Here is a 25,266-nt window from a genome sequence, read left to right as displayed (position 1 = left end):
CCTGCTGTTCAGTCATTTGGTCGTCCCTCACTAACCCCCCTGCTGGCCTGGTCGCCCCAGCAGCCTGCTGTTCAGTAATACCCTTTGTAATACTTTTAGCGAAAAAATAAAAAAAAAAATTAGTATGGATGGGTGCTCGGTTTTTATCAATTGCCTTTGGCATCTATTGATATGATCATGTGATTTTTATCCTTCATTTTGTTTATGTGGTGTATCATGTTTATTGATTTGTAGGTACTGGTCTTATACCCCCAGAATAAACCCCACATGATCATGGTATGTGATCTTTTTAATGTATTGCTGGATTGGTTTGTTAATATTTTATTGAGGATTTTACCATCTATGTTTATCAGTGATATTTTCTTTGTTGTTTCTTTATCTGGTTTTGAAATTAGGATAATGCTGGCTTCATAAAATGAACTTGAGAGTCTTCCCTCCTCTTGAACTTTTTGGAATAGTTTGAGACGGATAGGTATTAGTTCTTCTTTGAATGTTTGGTAAAATTTACCTGTGAAGCCGTCTGGTCCAGGACTTTTGTTTGCTGGGATTTTTTGGGGGTTTTATTTTTTTAAATTATTGCTTCAATTTCATTAGTTGTTAATCAATCTGTTCAGATTTTCTGATTCTTCCTGGTTCAGTTTTGGAAGATTTTATGTTTGTAGGAATGTATCCCTTTTGTCTAGATTTTCCAATTTGTTGGCATTTACTTACAATCCCTTGTATTTCTGTGGAGTCAGTTGTTACTTCTTTTCTTTCATTTCTGATTTTATTTATTTGTGTTCTCTTTTTTCTTAACGAGTCTGATTAAAGGTTTGTCAATCTTGTTTATCTTTCAAATAGCCAACTGTTGGTTTCACTGATCTTTTGTATTGTTTTTTATACTCTACTATATTTATTTCTGCTCTTATCTTTATTATTTCCTTTCTTCTACTCATTTTGGGCTTTGTTTGTTGTTGTTTTTTCTAGTTCCTTTAAGTGTAAAGTTAGATTGTTTATTTGAGATTTTTCTCGTTTCTTGAGGTAGGTCTGTAATGCCATGAATTTTCTTCTCAGGATTTCTTTCACTGTGCCCCATGGATTTTAGGTTGTTATGTTCTTGTTTTCATTGTGTATCTTTTTATTTTTTCCTTGACCTCATTGTTAACCCATTCATTGTACAATAACATATTATTTACCTTCCATGTCTTTGTGTGTGTTTTAGTTTTTTCTTGTGATTGATTTCTAGTTTCATACCACTATGATCAGAGAACATGTGGGATATGATTTCAATCTTCTTAAATTTATTGAAACTTCTTTTGTGTTGTAACATGTGATTAGAGGTTCAACATAAAAATTTTGAGGGGACACAAACATTCAGTCCATAGCAGAGATACAAGAGAAGTATCACCAAGACAGAGATGACCAAGTCACACCATTCTTCCCAGCATATGATATCTTTTCTACTCTCCAACCCCAAGAAATATGTCTGAATTTATTTCACATCTGATGTGCCTACATTATGAATGGCTGAGTACTAAAGATTCTGTCTATTAGGCTTAACAACTGAAAAAACCGACAGCAATGATGCTTCCCTCTAGTGGCAAAACATGGAAACATAACTCAAGCCGAAGCACCAGGTTCACATAAAGAAGCTTCTGTAACCCAAGCAACAAGTTAGACCACAATGTTACAGGTGGAGTTTTGGGTTATTACTATTTTTAAGTCTTAGATTCTAATTGATTATTGTTATAATACATTGCGCCCCACCCCTACATTCATAAGTTGAAGTCCTAATCTCCAATAGCTCAGATTGTGATCTTATTTGAAAATAAAGTTGTTTGTTGTAGATAGAATTAGTTTAGTTAAGATGAGGTCATACTAAAGTAGGGTGGGCCCAAATGCAATATAGATGGTGTCCTTATATAAATGGGAAATTTGAACACTGGCACACACACAGGGAGAGTGTCATGTGCACACAAAGGCACAGACTAGGGTGCTGTCCACAAGTCAAAGAGGGCCAAAGGTGCCAGCAAACCATCAGAAGCTAAGTGAGGGGCTGGAGCAGTCTTCCCTAGCACCTTCAGAGGGAGCATGGCCCTACTGATTAGTCGATCTTGAACTTCTAGACTCCAGAATTGTAAGACATTCAATTTCTGGTTATTTTGCCCTAGCCGATTTGGCTCAGTGGATAGAGCGTCAGCCTGTGGACTGAAAAGTTCCAGGTTCAATTCCGGTCAAGGACACATGGGCTTGATCCCCAGTAGGGGGTGTGCAGGAGGCAGCCAATCAATGATTCTCCATTATCATTGATGTTTTTCTTTCTCTCTCACTCTCCCTTCCTCTCTGAAATCAATAAATACATATTTTTAAAATTTTTCTGTTTTTTAAGCCAGTCAGTTTGTGGTATTTAGCAATCATAGAAAACTGATACATCCATTAGACTTCAAAATACAGCCTGTGTTTGAGCTAAATGTGAGGCATGAAGATATCTCTCAAGTTTTATTATCAACCATAAAGTGTATTATCACTGGGCAGCCTGTTGACAACTTGGCGTGGTTACACCATTATGCTGTTTTACGGCCTCATCCAGGTTGGCAAGTTTTCTTAACTGGTAATTCCAACATTCCTCAGGTAGACACTTACAGAGTAAATCATTTATCGACAGGTGACTTCTGCATTATCTGTGGTGTGTTCTAACTTTTTATATGCCTGCCCTCTCAATAAATCACAAAATCCTTGAGGATCACACACTATTATTAAGCTTTCTGGGGATTAGGAGCCTTATCTGGAAAATGCATGGTTTGTGGTGCAAAATGGTCACTGTATTGGTCAGGATTCTCCAGAAACACAGCCAAGGGGATAGGTCAGTGATGGCGAACCTTTTGAGCTCGGCGTGTCAGCATTTTGAAAAACCCTAACTTAACTCTGGTGCTGTGTCACATATAGAAATTTTTTTATACTTGAAACCATAGTAAAACAAAGATTTATATTTTGATATTTATTTTATATATTTAAATGCCATTTAACAAAGAAAGTCAACCAAAAAAATGAGTTCGCGTGTCACCTCTGACACACGTGTCATAGGTTCGCCATCACTGGGATAGATAAATAAAGATGTATTTTAAAAAATTGGCTCATGTGATTGTAGAAGTCAGCAAGTCCCAAATCTACAGGGTAAGCTCTTAGGCTCTTAAGAAGGCAGGTTGGAAAAGTTGATGCTGCAGTCTGAGTCCAAGACAGTCAGCTGGCAGAATTCCACCTTCTTCAGTCTTTTTTATTAAGGCCTTCAACTACTTGGATGAGGGTAATTTGCTTTACTCAACCTCTACAGGTTTAAATATTCATCTCATTAAAAAGATACCTTCACAGAAACAACTAGAATAATGTTTGACCAATAACTAGGTACTATGGCCTAGCCAAGATGACACATGAAATGAAACATCATAGCCCCCAATGAATTCTGCCTCCTTAAATGCATGCATTTTTGTAGCCCCCTTTAACATTGAATTTGGACTGGCCTTGTGATTTTCTTTGATCAATAGCATGTGGTAAAAGTGATACTGAGTAAATTATGCTCCCAAGTCTTAAGAAGTCTTACAGCTTGCACTGCTGGAACCCAGCCTCCCTGTGAAGAAGGCTATTGTGTTGGAAAGGCTTCAAGGAGGAGGTGGCCTTGGAGGAGAAAAAACCATGAGGTAGAGAGAGGTTCAGCCAAGTTGGCTTTCTATTCACCTCAGCTGAGACCCTGGACATGTGAGAAATGCCATCTCAGATCCTTGATGCTCCAGTAGAACTTCCAGATGACTTGGCTAAATGATCATGTGGAACAAAGCCATCTCTGCTGAGTCTTGTCCGAACTACCTGATCTTGAGCAAATAGATGGTGCTGTGTTTTAAGTCACTAAATTTTGGAGGGGTCTGTTATGTAACAATAGATCATTGGTATTTGCACCAACGATTTCTGTCAAATATTCTAAATGGAGAGATTTAGGATTCAGAATATTATCTTGTTAAGGTATAAATAATAATGCTAATTTGTGCAGGACATTGAAAATATCAACTCATCTTGCCTCAGATAAGATGTTATGATTTGATGTTACTATTTTCAGGAGTACTAGTGCTTACATGGGACTCGTGTCTCTTGACTGAAGCTCTTGGCTAGTTACTATAAATTCTGGATTTGCCTTTCACCTGAATCAAACTTTCTAGAAGGAAAGGAAGAAAATAAAATTACTTCCTGCACTGTACTTCTTAACCTAACCATATTGACAATTTTCTCTTTCAGTCTTGACCATATACTAATCCCATCAGCTCAGATTTGGGGGATGTTAAAGGGAAGAAATAAAAGGAAAAGGTAGGATAAGAAAGATATAAGAAGCAAGTCAGAAGAGATGAAGAGAGAAATTGAGGTTCTCTGGAGCAAGATGCAGAAGTAAATTTAAAACTAAAAGAAGAATTTGAGGGTTCCTTTTTTTCATCTTCTGGGGTACTGAGAGGTTAATTCAAGGTTACATTAATCAGAGTTTAATGGGTACATATTATAGTTTCAGAGCAACAGACTTCTGCTAGTATTAAGTGAGTCATTTTTTTCACAAACAGATGCTAATTTTCCTTCCATGAAGCAATCAGCCCTGGAGATTCTATCTGGAACACCTGGCTCAGGGGAGCGTAGGCGGCATCTGAAGAACAAAGGCATGCGGGGTGAAGTGGGAAGGCACAAAAAAGGTCAGTAACCTGGTTAAGAAAAGCTTTTTTGATACCTTTCTCCCTGCCCTTCATTGGCAACCAGGTAGAAAAGAGGGTGGTTTGGTTGTACAAATATACAAATAGGTGAGTTAAAGGTTTCTGAGTTCTCAATAATGAATGAGTAGCAAATGCTACTGGGAGGTTTTCCAATGGAGAAATTCAGAGGCTCATTTGGAAGGTACAGCAGGTGGGAAAGTTGAGATTGGCTTTTGTCTTCAATGTTATGGGAGGTAAGGTAAGCAGGTTTCTGTGTACTTACCTCTCCACCGGGGTCACAGTCCAGACGGTAGGGAAATACAGGCATATCTATAAGATATTAAGGGTTCCATTCCAGACTACTCTATTAAAGCCAGTATAGTAATAAAGCAAGTTGTAATCCTTTTGCTGGGAAAGGGTCTTGCCTTTGGTTTATAAAAAAAATGCTGCATCTATAAAGTGCTATACAGTGAAGTGCAATAAAATAAGGTGTGCCTTTAAAGGGACTTCAGAACTTCTTAACATTTCTGAGTATAAACCCATAAAAAATCTGGTTACATGAAGGAATAAGATAAATAAAAGAATAGTAGTTTCACAGATATGTGACAAAGATATGTGTCTTAGCATACTTATCTGAATATCTGGCAATCTTTAAAGCCATGACATTTCCCATAAACATTAACAAAGGAAATTCCTATTGCACAAAAAAGCAATTTAATCTCTTGCTATTCGCTAGTTTACTGCAAACTTGATTCACTCTCTTGAGAGAATTACCCGAAACGGTGGGTTACCAAACTGCAGTGGGCATCACGTTGGAGGACTATTTAAAACACAGATTGCTGGGCCCACCTCCAGAGTTTCAGATTCAGTAGATTTCCTATTTTACTTAATGGATTATAATCTGTTATAACATTATTTATTCTGATGTTCAAATTGTCCTTCATTTGACAATGGAGAGTCACTTCATGCTGGATTCTGTGTCCATTTGATATGTACCCATCATTCCTTGAATATGTCCTTGCTTTATGGCATAAAATATTCTAGACTCATTTTGGATTTTCTATGCCCTAATCTGGGAATTAGCCATTGCCCCTGGGAGCCCTCTTACTTTTAGTGAAAAATTATTTTTAGAAATCAAGATTCAGGCTTCAGGTGTGCTCATTGCTAATGGATTGTCATTGCTTCCTGACCTTATGAATGACCAGAACTAGAGAATGTATGTATGCTTGTGATATATGTCATAACCATGCACATATATAATTTTTTGTGTATTAACACACTTCTGCATCTATGTTTACTTCTGTATTGTTTATATACAGGGTGGGACAAAAGTAGGTTTACAGTTGTGTGTATGCAAAACAGTTTATTATTGTATTATTTATTAATTATTGTATTATTTTCAATATGAACAACTGTAAACCTACTTTTGCCCCACCCTGCATATAAATATATTTATTGAGTGCATATTGAAATATATATCTCTCTACATATATGGATTGGAATTGGATGTATGCATAAATACAAACTCATGGTTATATATATATATGTATACACACACACACACACACACACACACATAATACAAACTCATATATATTTGTCATATATCCAATTCCAATCCAACACTACAGGTTGTTTTTTTTTAGGCACAATGGAAATTATTAGTTCAAGTATTAGAAATAAGGAGTAATACCACATTCCTTCCTTTGAAATACTCACCTTTTGAATAAGAAGTTTATAACTGACTCATACATTCCTCTGACAGCCATCTTCCCTTCAGAATCAACTGCATACAGCTTTTCTCTCTTCATATTTCTGATTGTTTTCAAATTCTTATGGCATTCAAGTTCTCTTCCTTTCCATGTTTGTAACTCCCTTCTCCTAGAGTAAAGAACTTGGCTCCAATTATTCTTATATGTTTACCTGTTGATTGATCACCGGGAATGTAATCAATCTCTGATCTTCACCCCCATTCCTGTCGAAGTGTTGACACTCTTCTCTTCCTTCTTGTGGTCTGACTCCCTATTTTAGATTGCCACTCAGAGAGAGAGAGAGAGAGAGAGAGAGAGAGAGAGAGAATTGTGAGAGAGACACATGAATTGATTGCCTCTCACACAGGCCTGGACCAGGGTCAGGGATCAAACCTGCAACCTTGACAGGGAATTGAACGCGTGACCCTTAGGTTCGCAGGCAGATGCTCTAACCACTGAGGGACACCTAGCAGGGCCTCTCTAGGTTTCTTTTGTTTTGTTCCCTTCCCCACCATCTTGCTTGTCAGGACCTTTACCCTTTGACTCTGTTAGTTATTCCCCTCCCCTTCTTCTTTATTGCCCTGAGTTCTCTTCCCTTTTCCATACTCCAATCACTTTTTTCATGTTCTCACTCAGTGAAGATGAGGAAATTGCAAGCAGAGTATGTACTTTTCATTCCATGATTCGAACTGCATTCTCCCTGATTACCCTAAAAATATCCTTAAAAATGAGGCTATCTGCCTGAAAGGTCACTAAAAGAAAAAAAATCATTTTTATTTTTTAGATTAGTTTCTGATTAAACTTCTTGGCTTGAGAAGAAAAGAAGCTAGTTATTTTTCACTCAGGAGTGGATTTGTGGCTTGGCTTCCCCATGGCTTCCTGCCGTGTGTGTGACCTGAGGACGCTGGTGGCCATCGCGGTTGGGCTGCTGACCGCCACCGTTTTGGGACTGGGCATCTGGAGGGCTGTGGTCAGGATCCAGAGAGGTAATGTCGTCTTACTATGTTTAACTTCGAGCGAGAGAAGGCGTGGAGCCTCTGTCCCTGCACCTGCCACAGTACTGAAAAGTGCCGTGTCTGGGCTGAGGCTCCCGCCTCAATTGGCCCTTGTCTTCTATGAAATATAGAAGACAAGGGCCAGTTGATGGCTGGAATATGGTTGTGTGTACATGACTGCGTGTGTGTGAGTGGGCAAGGTGATGGATGACATGGTTGAATTGGCCTCTTTATGCTCTTTCAACTCCTGATTGAATGGAGGGGAGCGTAAGAATTAAAACCATTAATAACACATGTTTAGATTTCTTTAGCTAAATCTAAGAAAGGAAAATAGTTATGGACACACACATACACACATAATCAAACATACATAGAATAAAATTTCATCTCAGGAAGGAAGTTTAAGAATGTTTTCTCTAGGCTTGTAAATAAAATGATAATATGGTTTGCACACAAAGTTCTCCCTTTTCAGGTATAGAAAACTATTAAAAATTAATGTAATTTAGAAAACAATTTTTCTGGTTATTTAACAAATATTTTGTTAGTCACCTGCTATGTGCTAGAGCTGACCCAGGGAAAGGGGGTGGGGAGGTCCATGATGTGTAAAACAATGATGTTAAAGGAAAGCCCCGGCAACTCTCAACAGAGGCTTTCTGTAATCCTCGCTGTTCCCTAGGGCTGTGCAGGTTGTCTATGAGGGACTCAAAGCTGAGTGTGCTCAGCACTTCCCTTTTGTAAGAAGTTTCTAATGAAACGGAGTAAATAAGGGTAAATAGCGTCAGTCAGGAGAGGGCCGAAGGACAGGCGTCCCTCTGAGAGGGCAGCTGTGCAGGACAGGAGCACAACATGTGGTTGTAAAGGTCCGCTGCAGAGACAAAAGGCGTCAGACACATTGGCTGCTGATGCCGTGGTAGCTGAGAATAGATCTGGCTTTTCCCTTTCCCACCAAAGAACAATATTTCTAGACTACTGTATTCGTAGGATTTAGAAAATTAGCATGAGAAAATGTATCAGAAAAAAACCCCAGTAAAATTTAAACTTGGGGAAAATGTTTTTGTTTGTGTGTTTAAAGTTTATAAAGTAGTTTAGTTGAAGTTTAAAAAATTTATAAAATCCTAGAGTTTGCTCCATTAAGGCTCCTAAATTTGTAAGACCTCATTTAAAGGTATACTTTTAAGAAGTTTTTCCTCCTTCCCTCCTCCCTCCCTCCTTCCTTCCTTTTTTCTTCCTATCTTTATGTGGCATCTACTTTAAAAAATTTACATTAATTTTTTTTAATTGAAATTTTTTATTGTTGACACTATTGCAGATGTACTCCATTTTCACTCCCTCTGCCCGCCTCCACCCAGCCCCCATATCCCCTCCCTTGGTCTTCACCACACTTGTCTGTGTCCATGGGCTATACATATAACGACATCTACTTTTAAAGGGAAATTTGTGGTGACTTATAAAGGACACAGGTACAACAGAACCATTCAAACAAGGACCAAAGTACAAAAACATCTTAAGGAAGAGGACAGGGTGGGGAAATATGAAAGTCAAAGGCTAGGGGGAGTTGCTCAAAATAAATACAGAACAAATCCCCGAGCTTCCTGACCACTGAGCCCCAAACAAAGCATCCCAGCTCCTCAGGAAAGACAAATGTTTCCTTGCTCTAAGCAGAATTTTGAACTAGCTCTTTATATAAGGACAGCCCTCAGTTTTTTGGGTAAACCAAGTTGAACAGGAGGGGGTTACCGCTATCATTTAAAGAGAAAGATTGAAAGACTGATACTGTTCACTGCTATATTTTGCCTCATGCATTTTATTCAGATTTTGTTTTAGTTGGTAAATTTGGGTCCACTCCCTTCCACTCATTCCATTCCATTCTACTCCATCTCTTTCCACCTCATCTCATTCTCCCATCTTACTAATTATTGAATGGTCTCCCTTTGGTCCTTTACTGGGAATACAAATGAATTTTTTTAATTTATCTTTTTAAGAGTCATGAATATTTCATTATTACATATTATAAAATTAACAATTTGAAAAATTCTTACTATATTCTAGGCACTATGCTAAAATATTCACATACCTTATTTCATTTAATCCTGACAACCACTTTTTGAGGCAGATATTGTATCCGTGTTACAGATGGGGAAACTGAGGCTCATAGAATGTTTTAATGTTTATGTAGTTGGAAAGTGTTAGGTCTGGATTTGATTCTAATTATTCTGACTTCATTATCTGTGCTCATTATTTCTACACCATTCTGCCTAACTAGAAACAAGACGATGGTAACCCAATCAATTAATTCATCCTGGTTACTGCCTTTAAATAGAAAGATTTCTCACATTCACACAGTCCCAATATCTACTAGGCATCAAGTAAACCACAAATGAGCTCATTTCTGTCTAATTATTCTGAATAAGTTTATCTTTTTTAAAAATGAATCATTGGTTTAAATATCAAGCAAGTGCTTCAAGACATGGGCTTTAGAAAGTTAATGATCTTCTGTGATATATAGAAAAAAATTTTATCCTGCTCCTATATCTTGACAAGACCTCTTGGGAAAGATCATGGTTTAAGGCTCTGGTCCTGATGAAATTGACAGTATTTCATGTGAGTAGATGAGACTTCTTTTAGGATTGCTAGAATAGTCTTTGGTATTCTTACAAGCTGCTGCTGAAAACATTATAATAATAATGACCTATTTTTCACCAAGACATCATGACATTTTTGAAATAATATATATATTTGAATATATATTAAATAAATATGCTTATATACATATAAATAATATAGAAGTAAACACAGATACAAAGGTGTATTAATCCATAAAAATATCGCCAAGTATACTACTTTCTCCATTTATGCTCCCAGGAACAAGATGTCCTATGCATTTGAAGTTTTGTTTGGTAAAATTTCATTTGAAGTTTTGTTTGGTAAAATTTTTTTCAAAACTATTGGTGACTTTTGTAATTTCCAAATGAAACTCAAGGCTTGAAGTTCTTCTTTAATAATATCAGGTTGCCTGAAACTCTTCATTTAGGGCAGTGGTCGGCAAACTGCGGCCCTTTGATTGTGACTCTTCCACAAAATACCATGTGCGGGCGCGCATGTACAGTGCGATTGAAACTTCGTGGCCACACTCAAGGGGCCAAAGAGCAGCATGTAGCTTGCGAGCCACAGTTTGAAGACCACTGATTTAGGGTTTTACATGGCTGTCTCCTTCTTTGAAGTTTAGATTTTAGGTTAAAGGTCACCTCCTCAAAGAGACCTTTCTTATCCACCTAGTCTAAGGTTATCACTCCATTCACTCTTTTTCACACGTATTTTTTCATAGATTTTTTTTTATTGCTAAAAGTATTACAAAGTTTCATAGATTTTTATCACTTCATAATTTATTACTTATTTGTTTGCTGGTTGCTGTCTCCCATTTTTAGAATGAAAGCTCCTAGGTTATACATATATTCATATGTGTTCTTTGTTTAATCTCTTTCCATCTCCTCCACTCCTCTCCCCTTTGAGATCTGTCATTCTGTTCCGTGCATTCATGCCTAAAGTCACTTTCTTAAATTAAGAGCCTAGGAGCTTAGCTTAGTGGATTTTTCCTTGATTTCAAGGTATTAGATATTTTTACTTAGAATTCTGAATACAACTAGCACCAAGGGTCTTTGGTAAATCATGTTATTGAAGATCTACTATACAATATGGTGGTGAAGAGTGTATACATTAGAGTTGGGGGGGGGAGTATAAAATTATGGGGGAAAAGGCTCTGGAGCCAGACTATTTGGGTTCAAATTCAGTGCCAGCACTTACTAGCTGAGTAAATTTGAGCACGTTCCTCAATAATTTTGCCTCAATTTTCTTATTATGGGAATAATAATAAACCCTACCTTTATAGGACTGGTATGAGGACTAAATGAGTTAATATATTTACAGGTTTAAGATGATGTCTAGTACACTGTGATCACTCAATAAATGCTTGCTATTATTTTGAGTTATGAATTTTTAAATAATTTAGTGCACAGTTTTCTTCCCTCCCTGAATTATTCCTTGAATAGTTGCCATGGACCTAGATTGGACCTTTGGATTAAAGCAATTTATTAAACTGAAGATCTACAATAGGTTTAATCATTGAGTTCAATTGACTAGCTCAAAACAGAAACAGACCTAAGAACTGCCATATCTTCCTGATTTGTTTTTAAAAATATTTATATTACATTATATCATTGAGGAAAATTTTATTAAAATATTAACCAGGATATATGCACCCCTATGTTCATAGCAGCAGAATTCACCATAGCTAAGATCTGGAAACAGCCTAAGTGCCCATCGGTAGATGAATGGATTAGAAAACTGTGGTACATCTACACGATGGAATACTATGCTGCTGTAAAAAAGAAGGAACTCTTACCATTTGCAACAGCATGGATGGAACTGGAGAGCATTATGCTAAGTGAAATAAGCCAGTCAATGAAGGAAAAATACCACATGATCTCACTCATTCATGGATAATAAAGACCATTACAAACTCATGAACAAAAAAAAATATTAACCAGTTTATTGAAATATGTAAGTAGTTAATATTGAACACCCTTTACCTTCAGTAAAGATTACACTTTATGTATATTATTTGTTTAAATTTTTTCCCACAGTGGATTAAACTTTCCTAAACATTGTTCTTTCATTTAAGAGTAAACTTTATCCTCACCCAAACACTCTAAATTTTTGGCCTTGGACAAATAACAGATGACTGGGTTTAAAACCTCTAAAGACTCTGAACCAGACACTAGAGTTTCCTGATGGAAAGATACTTTTATTCCTCCACTTAATCAAACTAGACTTTTTAAAATGGATTCTAATTTTGTGTAGTTAAGGAAAAGAAATGAAATTCATGCTTTCCATTTGAAAACTTTAAAAAATTATTTTACGTTACTTTCTCAAGCTGTATCGTGTCACATATGTTCCGCATTCAATTTTCCATAATGTGTGGTGAAAGTGTTGAAATTAGAGCTACTATTTCTGGAAATCTTACTTATTACAATTTGAAAGAATGTAGGGAAATGTTATTAACATACAAATTTTATAAAAGAAAAATGCAACTAATAAATGTGTTCCAGTATATGGGTTCTCAAGTAAAAGGAAGCTGATGCTTACCTGTTCTCCCTGGGGAAGAGGCAAGCACTGTGAAGAGGGATCGGGAGCCCTTGATTAGTAACCAAGAGATCTGAATTCTAGTCCCCACGCAGCTATCAATTAATTATTGATCTGAAACAAGTTGCTGTTTATGTAAAATGTACTCTGTGTGTACTCTATATAGAAGAAGGAAGTTGAGCTAATGAATAGCTGAAGTCACTTTTATGAGTCCATAATTCTAAAAACTAGTTATCTATACTAATAAAAGGGTAATATGTGGACAAAGCCACAGCGGCTGTGAGGCCCAGGGCTCACAGCAGCCATGGACTCAGGCAGCTGCGAGGCCTGGGGCTCACGGCAGACATGAGCCCCGGTGGCTGCGAGGCCCAGGACTCAGGCAGCTGTGAGCCCTGGCGGCTGCAAGGCCTGGGGCTCATGGCAGATGTGAGCCCCGGTGGCTATGAGGCCTGGGGCTCAGACCTCACAGCCGCTACTGCTGGCAGTGGCAGCAGCAGTAGGGTGATGAGGGCGGCACCTTCTCCTGATCAGCCCGGTTGCCTCCCGTAGAGGAAGGCCAGACTGTAGGACATTCCCTGAGGGCTCCCAGACTGTGAGAGGGGGCAGGCTGGGCTGAGGGGACCCCCCCCACCCCCGCCCGCAGTGCATGAATTTTCGTGCACTGGGCCTGTAGTATGATATAAACAAGACACTCAATCTTTCTGGATCTGACCTTCTTTTCTTCTTAAATCATTTTTTTATTTTTCAGTTACAACTAATGTACAATATCATATTACTTTCAGGTGTACACCCCAGTGATTAAACTAAGTTATCATCCTGATAAATCTCACACCCATCTGACACCATACATAGTAAATAGGATACCAGTGGCCCAGTGCATGAATTTTGTGCACCAAGGGCGGGGTTGTTCCTCAGCCTGGCCTGCACCCTCTCCAATCTGGGACCCCACAAGGATCAGGCCTAAACTGGCAGTCAGACATCCCTCTCGCAATCTGGGACCACTGGCTCCTAACTGCTCACTTGCCTGCCTGATCACCCCTAACCATTCTGCCTGCCAGCCTGCTTGACCCCAACTGCCCCCCCTTGCCAGCCTGATCACCCCCAACTCCCCACCCCCCACCGGCCTGCTTGCCCTCAACTCCCCCCTCGCTGGCCTGCTCGCCCCCAACTGCCCCTCTGCTGGCCTGCTCACCCCCAACTCCCCCCCCCCCCCGCTGGCCTGATCACCCCCAATTTTCCTCCCCTCCTGGCCTGATCACCCCTAACCCTCTGCCTCGGCCCCGACACCATGGCTTTGTCTGGAAGGACGTCCGGGAAGGTCTCCCGGAAGGTCTCCCAGTCTAAATTAGCATATTACCCTTTTATTAGTGTAGACTAGAGGGCTCATTGTATGAAGATTCGCGCAATAGGCCTTCCTTCCCCTGACTGCTGGCACCAGTTTTCCTCTAGCACCCGGGACCCAGGCCTTTGGTTCAGCCGCAGCAGTGAGGCTAGGCTTCTCTGCTCTGGCTGCAGCAGAGAAGCCAAGCCTCTTCAGTCTTCAGTTGTCTTCAGTCTTTGCTCTGCACCTGCATATGCAAATTAACCACCATTTTGTTGGGTTAATTTGCATAGTCATCCTGATTGGCTTGTGGGCGTGGCAGTGTGACACCAATTTGCATCTTTCTCTTTTATTAGTGTAGATAGTATAGAGGCCTGGTGCACAGGTGGTCTGCCCTGAAGGTGTTTTCGGATCAGGGTGGGGGGTCCGCTTGGGGGGTGGGGCTGGCCTGGGTGAGGGGCCTGGGGTGGTTTGCAGGCCGGCCACGGCCCCATTGGGGTGGGGGTCTCTGCTGGGGGGTATGGCCAGCCTGGGTGAGGGGCTGAGGGCCGTTTGCAGGCTGGCCACACCCCCATCAGGATGAGGGTCCCCGCTGGGGTGTGGTGGGCCTGGGTGAGGGGCTGAGGGCTATTTTCAGGCTGGCCACGCCCCCATCGGGGTGAGGGTCGCCACGGGGGTGTGTGGCCAGCCTGGGCGAGGGTCTGAGGGCCGTTTGGGCATGATTTTCAGGCCAGCCAAGCCCCCGGCTTTGTCCGGAAGGTCATCCGGAAGGTCTCCGGAAGGTCTCCCAGTATAATAGCATATTACTCTTTTATTATTATAGATTATTGACTATATATTCCCTATGCTGTATTTTACATCCCTATGACTATTCTGTAAGTTCCAATTTGTACTTCTAAATCCCTTCACCTTTTTCACCCATTTCCTCAACCCCCTCCCATTTGGCAATAGTCAAAATGTTATCTATATCTATGAGTCTGTGTCTGTTCTGCTTGTTTGTTTATTTATTATTGTTAATCCTCCCCTGAGGATATTTTTTCCATTGATTTTTAAAGAGAATGGAAGGGAGGGAGAGAGAGAAAGAAAGAGAGTGAGAGATTGGTTGCCTCCTGCACATACCCCAACCAGGGCTAGGGATTGAACCTGCAAACCAGGTATGTGTCCTTGACTGGGAATTGAACCTCTGACCCTTCAGTGCTTGGGCCAATGCTCTAACCACTGAGAACACTGGCCAGGGCTTGTTTGTTTACTTTAATTTTTAGATTCAATTGTTGATAGTTATGTATTTATTGCCGTTTTATTGTTCATATTTTTAATATATTTTCTTCTTCTTAAAGAAGACCTTTTAACATTTCATGTAATACTGGTTTGTTGTGATGAACTCCTTTATTTTTTCTTGTCTGGGAAGCTCTTTATCTGTCCTTCAATTCTAAATGATAGCTTTTCTGGGTAGAGTAATCTTGGTTGGTTGTAAGATCCTCACTTTGTATCACTTTTAATATTTCTTGCCACTCCCTTCTGACCTGCAAAATTTTTGTTGAGAAATCATCTGACAGTCTTATGGGAGCTCCCTTGTAGGTAACTAACTGCTTTTCTCTTGCTGCTTTTACAATTCTCTTTTTGTCTATAACCTTTTGCCTTTTAATCATGATGTATCTTGGTATGAGCCTCCTTGGCTTCATCTTATTTGGGACTCTTTGCACTTCATAGACTTATATGTCTATTTCCTTTACTAGGTTAGGAAAGTTTTCTGTCATTATTATTTTTTAAAAATATATATTTTATTTATTCTTTACAGAGAGGAAGGGAGAGGGATCGAGAGTTAGAAACATCAGTGAGAGAGAAACATCGATCAGCTGCCTCCTGCACACTCCCCACTGGTATGTGCCCATAACCAAGGTACATGCCCTTGACCAGAATTAAACCCGGGATCCCTGAGTCTGCAGGCCAATGCTCTATCCACTGAGCCAAACCAGTTATGGCCTGTCATTATTTTTTCAAATAGAGTTTCAATTTTGTGCTCTCTCTCTCTTCTCCCTCCAGCACCACCACCATGTGAATGTTGTTATGCTTGAAGTTTTCCCAGAGGCTCCTTACACTATCCTCATTTTTGTACTCTTTTTCCTTTTTTCTGTTCTGATTGGGTGTTTTTTGTTTCATTATATTCTAAATTGTTGATTTGATTCTGTGTCATCTACTCTACTGTTGATTCCCTATAAATTATTCTTTAATTCAGTTAGTGTATCCTTCATTTCTGACTGGTTCTTTTTATGTTTTCTATGTACTTTTTCAGGCTGTTCAAGTTTTAGGTTCCTTGAGTATCCTTATAACCATTGTTTTGAACTCTCTATCTGGTAGTTTGCTTGCATTCATTACATTTAGTACTCTTTCTGGAGATTTCTCCTGTTCTTTCATTTGAGACCTGTTTCTTTGTCTTCACATTTTTGCTGCTTCCCAGTGTTTGTTTCTATGTATTAGGTAAAGCTGCTATGTCTCCTGGACTTGGTAGAGTGGCCTTGTGTAGTATGTGTCCTGTAGGGCCTAGTGGTTCAGCCTCCCCAGTATCCTGAACTGGGTGCTCCAAGTATGCCCCTGTGTGGGCTGTGTAGTTGTACTGCAGCACTGTGCTGTAGTAGTTGAGCCTTGATCATTGTTGTCATCACTGGAAGGGATTTACCCCCAGGCCAATTGTCTGCGATCACCAGATGCAACTACAACAGAGGAGCTGCTGTGTAGGAGTTGACTCTATGGAGCAGGACTTACTTCAGTGGGGCTTTGGTGTTCTCCAAGTTTGTCTCTTGAGTGTATCACTCATGGAGGTAATAGGGCTGTAGTCTGGAGCTACTTAACAAGAGGCAGGGGGTATGCAGAGGCTAAATACTGCTTTAGGAAAATCTAAAACATGAGGCAAGAGAGGCTAGTTGTATGATAAAGCCATTAGAAATGGCTTGCATGGGGCCTACAAGTTGGCTGGGGTGGTGGTCTCAGGGAGTCACCATAGTGGGGCAAAAAGTGTGATCCAGGTTGATGGAGATTTAGATATGGTGTCTGCCTGTCAACCCTGTGTGTGACGGGGGAAGGTAGTCTCAGAAAAGGAACAACATTATAATGGAAATCCCAGCTAATTCAATAAAACAAGATAAAGAAATAAAAGGTATTCAGACTAGAAGGAATAAAATAAAACTGTCTTTGTTCAGAGATGACATAATTGTCTATGTAGACAATCCCAAAGATTCAGGTTCTTTATTAATATAGACCTATTCTTATTATTTATTTCCCCTTGTGTGGATTTGGTAGATTGTATGCTTAGAAGAAGTGGTCCATTTCATCTAAGTTATCAAATATGTGAACATAGTTATTCATAATCCTTTATTATTCTTTTAAAGTTCATGGGATCAATAGTGATGATCCTTTTTCATATCTAATTTTAATAACTTGTGACTTCTCTCTTTTTTTCACAGTTATACAGGCTAGAGATTTGTCAGGTTTAATGATCTTTTCAAATAACTAACTTTTGGTTTCATTGATTTTCTGTTAATTTTCAGTTTTCAACTTCCCTGATTTCTGCCTTAATATTTTATATTTGGTTTCTTTTTTCCCTTTAGACTAAATTTGATCTTCTCTCTAGTTCCCAAGGGGAAAACTTATATAATCAATCTGATATTTTTCTTCTTTTCTAAAACACACATTCAATGCTATAAATTTGCCTGTAAGCATTGCTTTTGCTGCATCTCACTTTCTTTTAGTTTAGTTCAAAATATTTTAAAATTTTTCTTGAGAATTCTCTAACCCACATGCCATTTAGAAATATGTTGTTTAATTTTCAAATGTTTGTGGAATTTTCCAGCCGTTTTTCTGTTATTGATTTTTAGTATAATTCCATTTTGGCTAAAGAGATACTTTGTATGATTTCTATCCTTTAAAAAAATATTTATTTATTTAAATTTTAAAAGTTTTAAAAATATCTGTTAAGGTGTATTTTATGGCCCAGGATGTAGTCTGTCTTGGTGACCTTAAGAAAACTATATATTCTGATATCATTAGATGAAATCTATAATAATAAAAGCGTAATATGCTAATTAGACTGGATGTCCTTCTGGACGACCTTCTGGATGAAGCTGGGGCTGCGAGGGGAGCCCGGGTCCCGGGTGCCTGGCAGCTGCTGGAAGGAAGCCAGTGCCAGCAGCTAGCAGAAGAAAGGTCTACTCTTGCACGAATTTTGTGCATCGGGCCTCTCATATACTATAAATGTCAATTAGATCTAGTTGATTGATGGTGCTATTCAGTTCAACTGTATCTACTGATTTTCTTATTGCTGGACCAGTCAATTACTAATTGAGGGGTGTGTAAGTTTCCAACTGTAGTAGCAGATTTGTCTATTTTTCTTGTAGTTTTATCAGTTTTTGCCTCACTTATTTTGACTGTCAAAAGGCACATACATATTCAGATTGGTAGTTCTTCTTGAAGAATTAACCCCTTTATTATTATACATATCACTCTTTATTATCCCTGATAATATTTCTTGCTCTGGAATCTACTTTGTCTGAAATCAATATAGCTTCTCCAACTTTCCCTTGATTTCCCATCACCTTACTTTTAATGTATTTGTGTCTTTTATTTAAAATAATTTTTTTATTTTTTAGTTAGGTCTTATTTTTTATTTATTCTTTTTTTAATTAAAACATTTTTTAAATTCTCACCTGAAGACATTTTATTTTATTTTTTGTTTTTAGAGAGAGAGTAAGGGAGAGAGAGAGAGAGAGAGAGAGAGAGAGAAAGAGAGAGAGAGAGAGAAACATTAATGTGAGAGAGAAACATCAATCAGTTGCTGTCCCTGACCTGAAATCAAACCTGCAACTTTTTTGGTGTACTTGACAATGCTCCAACCAATGGAGCCATCTGGCCAGGGCTTTTATTCATTCTTATAGTATCTGCCTTATAATTAGTATATTCAGACCATGCTGTTTTAAAGTGATTATTGATATATTGGATTAATATCTATTATATTTGTAACTTTTTTATTGTTTTCTTTGTTTCTTCCACTGCCATTGTCTTTTTCTGCCTTCTCTGGTTTTAACAGCATTTTAAGTGATTCCATTTTGTCTTCACTCTTAACATATCATTTATACTTAAAAAACATTTTAATGGTTGTCCTAGAGTTTGCAATATATATTTACAACTAATCTAAGTCCACTTTCTAACAACTATATATAGCCTCATAGGTATTGCCAATACCTTATAACAGAGTATTCCCTATCCTCCTTCTCTTCCATTATAACATTTTTGTCATTCGTTCTATTTACCATAAGCTGTAATCACTTGGTACATCATTGCTATTATTATTTTGAACAAATTATCTGTTAAATCAATTTAGAATAAAAAACTAAAAGATTTTATTTTACTTGCATTTATTTTTTCTCTAATTCTTTTCTTATGTTGATTTAAGTTTCTGACCTGTGTTATTTCCTTTCTAAATAACTTCTTTTAACATTTTTGTTTTTGCACAGATCTACTGCTGACAAACTCCCTCAATTTTTGTCTCCATGAGTATGTCTTTATTTCTTTTTTACGTTTAAAGGATAATTCTTTGGATACAGAATTTTTTTGTGGTGGTTTTCTTCCTTTATTCCACTCTTATTGCTTGCATGGTTTCTGAGGAGAATTCCAAAATAATTCTTGTAGATGTTTCTCTATAGGGAAGTTCCCCCCTTCTTGCTTCTTTCAAAAATTTCTCTTTGTCTTTTTACTTTTTATAGTTGGAATAATATATGCGGAAGAATAGTTTTTTATTTGCTTGTTTTTGACATTTATCCTGGTTGGCATTCTTTGAAATTCCTGGTTTTGTGTCTGTCATTTATTTTGGGATACCCTTTCTTCTCCTTCTGGTATGTATATATTATACCTTTTGTCCTCCAGTTCTTGGACATTCGGTTACATATTTTATTCTTTTTTTTCTTTGCTATATAGTTTGGGAAGTTTCTACTAACATTTTTTCAAGCTCATCAATTCTTTTCTTGATCATGTCCAGTCTACTGATGAACCCATCAAAGGCATTCTTTATTTCTATTATAGTACTTTTGGTTTTTAGTATTTCTTTTTATTCTTTCTTAGAATTTTAATCTCTCTGCTTATATAACCCACTTGTTCTTACATACTGTCCATATTTTTTATTAAGTTTTTTAGCACCTATCCTATCTAATAATAGACAAAGATGGTAATTGACCATACCTTCACTATGCCTCCCATTGGCTAATCAGCATGATATGCAAATTAGACGCCAACAAAGATGGCGGCTAATTTGCATACTGCAGGCAGGGCAGGGCAGTGCGATCTGCCATCCGGGCCCTGTGTGCAGCCCTGAATGGCGGGGCTTAGGCGGCGCAATCACGTTGCCTATGGCCCGCCCCCATCTGGGACCCCCGTGTGCTGCCTAAGCCCCGTGCTGCCTAAGCCCTGCCCCCAGCCAGGACACCATGGCAATTAGAGAGCAGGAAAGTGCTGCCCACAGGGAGCACCCAGCAGGGCCTGACCCTGGGTGCCCTGGCGATCCAGCGATTGGTGAGCAGGAAAGTGTGGCCTGCAGGCAGCACCCATGTGCGCCTGCTCCTGGGTCGCCATGGTGATTCATGAGCAGGAAAGCGCAGCCTGCAGGCAGCACCCCACACTGGCCACAGCTCAAGGGAGAGTACAACACGCAGTGGAGGCCAGGAGCCTGAGAGATCAACACAGAGGGGCACCTGCTCCAAGTCTCCACGGTGTGGCTGGGGGCAGGCCCCCAGCAGAGACACACACACACACACACACACACACACACACACACATACATGGGACGCCTGCTTCGAGCTTCTGCTGCCAGACTGTGGCCGTCAGTAGGACATCCACTGAGGGCTCCCGGACTGAGGGGCAGGCTGGGCTGAGAGAACCCCACCCCCCAGTGCACGAATTTCGTGCACCGGGCCTCTAGTCCTATCTAATAATAGACAAACATGGTAATTAACTGTACCTCCAACATGCTTCCCATTGGCTAATCAGGGCGATATGCAAATTAACTGCCAACCAAGATGGCGGCCGGCAGCCAGGCAGCTGAAGCGAACAGGAGGCTTGCTTGCTCCAGTGATGGAGGAAGCCAAGCTTCCCCGCCTGCTGCCGCCCAGCTCTGAGCTGCACTCTAAGCAACTATGTTGCAATTATAGAAGCTAAACAATCCCCAGAAACCTGCTTTTAGCCAGCCGGGCCTCAGAGCTGGAGCCGAGCCTCAGAGCTAAAGCTGGCTCTCAGTTCCAGTGACAGCCATAGAAGGTAAATAAATCCCAGAATAAAAAAAAAAGAAAAAAAGGAGAGGTTGGGAGCTTCAGTCACCCACCAGCCTGAAAATGGCCCTCAGCCCCTCACCCAGACTGGCCAGGCACCCCAGTGGGGACCCCCCACCCTGAAGTGGGTGTGACCAGCTGCAAACAGCCATCATCCCTTCATCCAGGCTGGCCAGGTACCCCAGTGGGGACCCCCACCCTGAAGCAACAAGATGGCGGCTAATTTGCATACTGAAGGCGGGCGGCAGCGGGCAAGGCTGTCCGCGGTCCAGGACCTGGATCTGTGACCCTGCCAGATGGGGGGCAGTGCTTGAGGCTGTCCCCGGTCCGGACCCGGATCCGTGACCTGGAGGGCAGGGGGTACCATGGGAGGCTGTCCGCGGTCCTGGGACCCGGATCCATGACCCTGCCAGGTGGGGGGCACCACGGGAGGCTGTCCGCCTCTATATATACTAGAAGCCCAGTGCACGAAATTCATGCATTTGGGGTGGGGGAGGGGTCCACCAGCCTGGCCTGTGCCCTCTCACAGTGCAGTGGCCCCATGATCAATCGCCCCAAAGAAATAGGCCCCGCCCACCCATCCGGGGCTCCTTGATGGATTGCCCCAAAGAGGTAGGCTGGAGCCGGGGGTCCTGCGCGTGTGCTGTGGGAAGCCTGCCTCCACTGTGTGCGCAGCCATCTTGTGACAGCATGAGGGCATCATGCGTGAGGGTGTGATGACTACTTAGCCTTTTATTAGTAAGGATGTAATTTTCTCCTGCTCTGTGACTTACATTTTTATTTTCTTAATAGTGCCTTTTCATGAGTAGTAGTATTTAGTATTTTTTAAATATGTTTTTATTGATTTCAGAGACAAGGGGAGAGGGAGAGAAAGATAGAAACATCAATGATGAGAGAGAATCATTGATTGGCTGCCTCCTGCACACGCCCTACTGGGGATCGAACCCACAACCCAAGCATATGCCCTTAACTGGAATTGAACCCAGTACCCTAAGTCCACAGGTTGATGCTCTATCCACTTAGCCAAACCAGCTAAGGCTGGGTTGTTGTTGTTCTTTTTTTTTTAGACTCTAAAATTGATTTATTTAATAAAAATTCAAGTAAATATATACAATATACCTTTTTCTTCTGAATTTATCTTTATTGTTGAAAGTACTATAGATGTCCCCTCCTTTTTTCCCCCATTGACCCTTTTCATTCTGCACCTGCCCTTCCCAGACCTTCACCACACTATTGTCTGTGTCCATGGGCTGTGCATATAATTTATATTCCTGGGTTAATCTCTCTCCACCTAACCCTACTCCCGCCTTCCCTCTGAGAATAGTATTTAGTTTTGATTAAGTTGAATGCATCATTTTTTTTCTTTTATGTCTAGTGCTTTTGTGTGCTCTTTAAAAAAAATCTTTGTCTTTCTCAAAGTTGCAAAGATATACTCCTATATTTTTTTAGACAAGCTTTATAGTTTTAGCTTTTTCTATTAGGACTATGATCCATCTCAAATTGTGTCTTAAGTGTGGTATGTTTACCCAGTTAGTTCAGCACCATTTATTGAAAAACATTTCCTTTTCTAATTGAATTACCTTGGCATGTTTTTTTAAATCAACTGACTAATTATGTTTAATCTATTTCTAAACTCTTTATTCTATTTCATTGATATAATGTCTTTTTAAAATGTTTTTAAAAAAATTTTTTTAGAGAGGGGAAAAGAGAGAGAGAGAACTATGAACATGAGAAACTTTAATCCATTGTCTCCCAAATGTGCCCAGACTAGGGATCGAACCTGCAACCTAGGTATAGGTTCTGATGGGGAATAGAACCAGCAACCTTTAGGTGTATAGGATAATGCTCCAACCAACTGAGCCACCAGTCAGGGCTGATAGACTGCCTTGATTGCTATGTCTGTATAGTAAGTCATAAAATTAGTAATGTGAATCATTCAAATCAGTTCCTCTTTTAAAAGTTTGTTTTGGCCTTTCAGGTTTTCTATATTGCCATAAGATTTTTAAATCAGTTTGTAAATTTCTACATGAAAAGGTCTTCTGTTTTTGGATTTTAAGTGTATCACTTTGGGGAAAATGGACACCTTAACAACTTTGACTTTTTCATACATACATGGTATATGTCTCCATTTATTTAGATCTTTAAGATTTTCCTCAATGAATTATTGCACATATTTTGTTAAATTTATTTCCAAAAATTTTATTCTAATTTAAATATAAATTATTTTACAATATTGTTTTCCAATTGCTAATATGTGGAAATAATTGATTTTTTGTATATGTGTTGCATCATGCTACCTTGCTAAATTCACTTATCAATTCAAGTAGCTCTTTTTGAGACACATTTAAACATATTTGATGATGTTATCTTCAACAAAAGATAATTCTATTTCTTCCTTTCTTAACTTTGCATTTTTTATTTCCTTTTCTTGTTTATAGCACTGGATAACATCTTCAATACAATATTGAATAAAAGTGCTTATTTCTGCCAATCTTGGTGGGGAAAGCACTCACTATTACACTATTAAGTATATATTATTGGAAGGATCTTCACAGGTGAATCTTATCAGTTTGAAGAAGTTCCCTTCTATTCCTTGTTTGCTGAAAGTTAAAAAAAAAAAAGAAAAAAGACAGATACTTTTTACCTCCAGCAATTATTGAAATGATCGTATGGTTTCCCCTACTTATTCTGTCATATGATGAATTAAACGAATTGATTTTCTATTGTTAAACCAACCTTGCACTCCTGGTATAAATCTCACTTGGTCATGATGCATCACAGATTTTATATATTGCTGGATTTAATTTACTACTATTTTTGAAGGATTTTTGTATCTATATAAATGAGGTTAATTGGTATGTAATTTCATTTACTTGTTATGTCTTTGTCATATTTTAGTATCAGAGTTATACTAGGATTATGAAATATTTAGAAACTTTACTCCTTTTTTTATTTTCTGAAAGGGTATATATAAGACTGGCATTATTTATTCCCTAATTCACCAGTAAAATTGTCCAGGTCAGTAGTTGGTTGCTTTCAGGATTTTCTCCTACCTCTGAGTTTTAGCAGTTTGATCATGATGTGTCTAAGTGTGGATTTCCTTGTATTTATTTTGTTTGTGCTTAACTGAATTTCTTGGATCTATAAGTAAAAGTTCTTAGGCAAATTTGAAAAATTTTGACCATTATTACTTCAGATATTTTATCTACCCAATTCCATCTCTTCTCCTCTCTGCGACTCCAATTGCATATATATATTGCAAAAATTTGTGCACTCGGGGAGGGGGGGTCCCTCAGCCCAGCCTGTGCCCTCTTGCAGTCTGGGACCCCTTGGGGGATGTCCACCTGCTGGCTTAGGCCTGCTCCCTTGGGATTGGGCTTAAGCTGGCAGTCAGACATCCCTCTGGCAGCCCAGGAGCCCTCAGGGGATGTCCACTTGCCAGCGGGGAGCTGGCCTAAGCTGCAGTCAGACATCCTTAGCACTGCTGAGGAGGCTGGAGAGGCTCCCACCACCGCTGTAATGGCAGCCATCAGCCTGGCTTGTGGCTGAGCAGAGCTCCCCCTGTGGGAGAGCACTGACCACCAGGGGGCAGCTCCTGCATTGAGCGTCTGCCCCCTGGTGGTCAGTGTGTGTCATAGTGACCAGTCATTCCAGTCGTTCTGCTGTTAGGGTCAATTTGCATATTACCCTTTTATTATATAAGATAGAGGCCTGGTACATGGGTGGCTTGCCCTGAAGGGTGTCCCAGATCAGGGTGGGGGTCCCACTGGGGTACCTGGCCAGCCTGGGTGAGGGGCTGATTGCTGTTTGCAGGCTGGCCAAGCCCCCCAGCGGGGATTCTCACCTCTTGAGGGTGTGGCGAGCCTGGGTGAGGAGCTGATGGCTGTTTGCAGGCTGACCAAGGCCCCCAGTGGGGACCCTCACCCCATGAGGTTGTGGCCAGCCTGGGTGAGTGGCTGATGGCTGTTTTCAGGCTGGCCAAGCCCCCCAGTGGGGACCCTCACCCCATGAGGGTGTGGCGAGCCTGGGTGAGGGGCTGATGGCTGATTG

The 25,266-nt window shown here is 39.9% G+C and overlaps 1 protein-coding gene across 1 annotated transcript in view; it reads left to right on the top strand.

Moving 5' to 3' along the window:
• Nucleotides 1–4,684: 4,684 nt before the first annotated feature.
• ADGRG7 (adhesion G protein-coupled receptor G7) overlaps nt 4,685–25,266 on the top strand; it is an 84,015-nt gene continuing 63,433 nt past the window's right edge. The window contains 3 exon segments of the mRNA XM_014463999.2: nt 4,685–4,703; nt 7,236–7,442; nt 15,750–15,786. Of these exon segments, the coding sequence (XP_014319485.1) occupies nt 7,323–7,442; nt 15,750–15,786 (157 nt within the window). The 5' untranslated portion in view covers nt 4,685–4,703; nt 7,236–7,322.

Source organism: Myotis lucifugus, unplaced genomic scaffold (assembly GCF_000147115.1).
Source record: "Myotis lucifugus unplaced genomic scaffold, Myoluc2.0 scaffold_231, whole genome shotgun sequence".
Classification (NCBI taxonomy): domain Eukaryota; kingdom Metazoa; phylum Chordata; class Mammalia; order Chiroptera; family Vespertilionidae; genus Myotis; species Myotis lucifugus.
The sequence above is the reverse complement of the archived record's forward strand: the minus strand, read 5'-3'. Positions and strand labels throughout refer to the sequence as shown.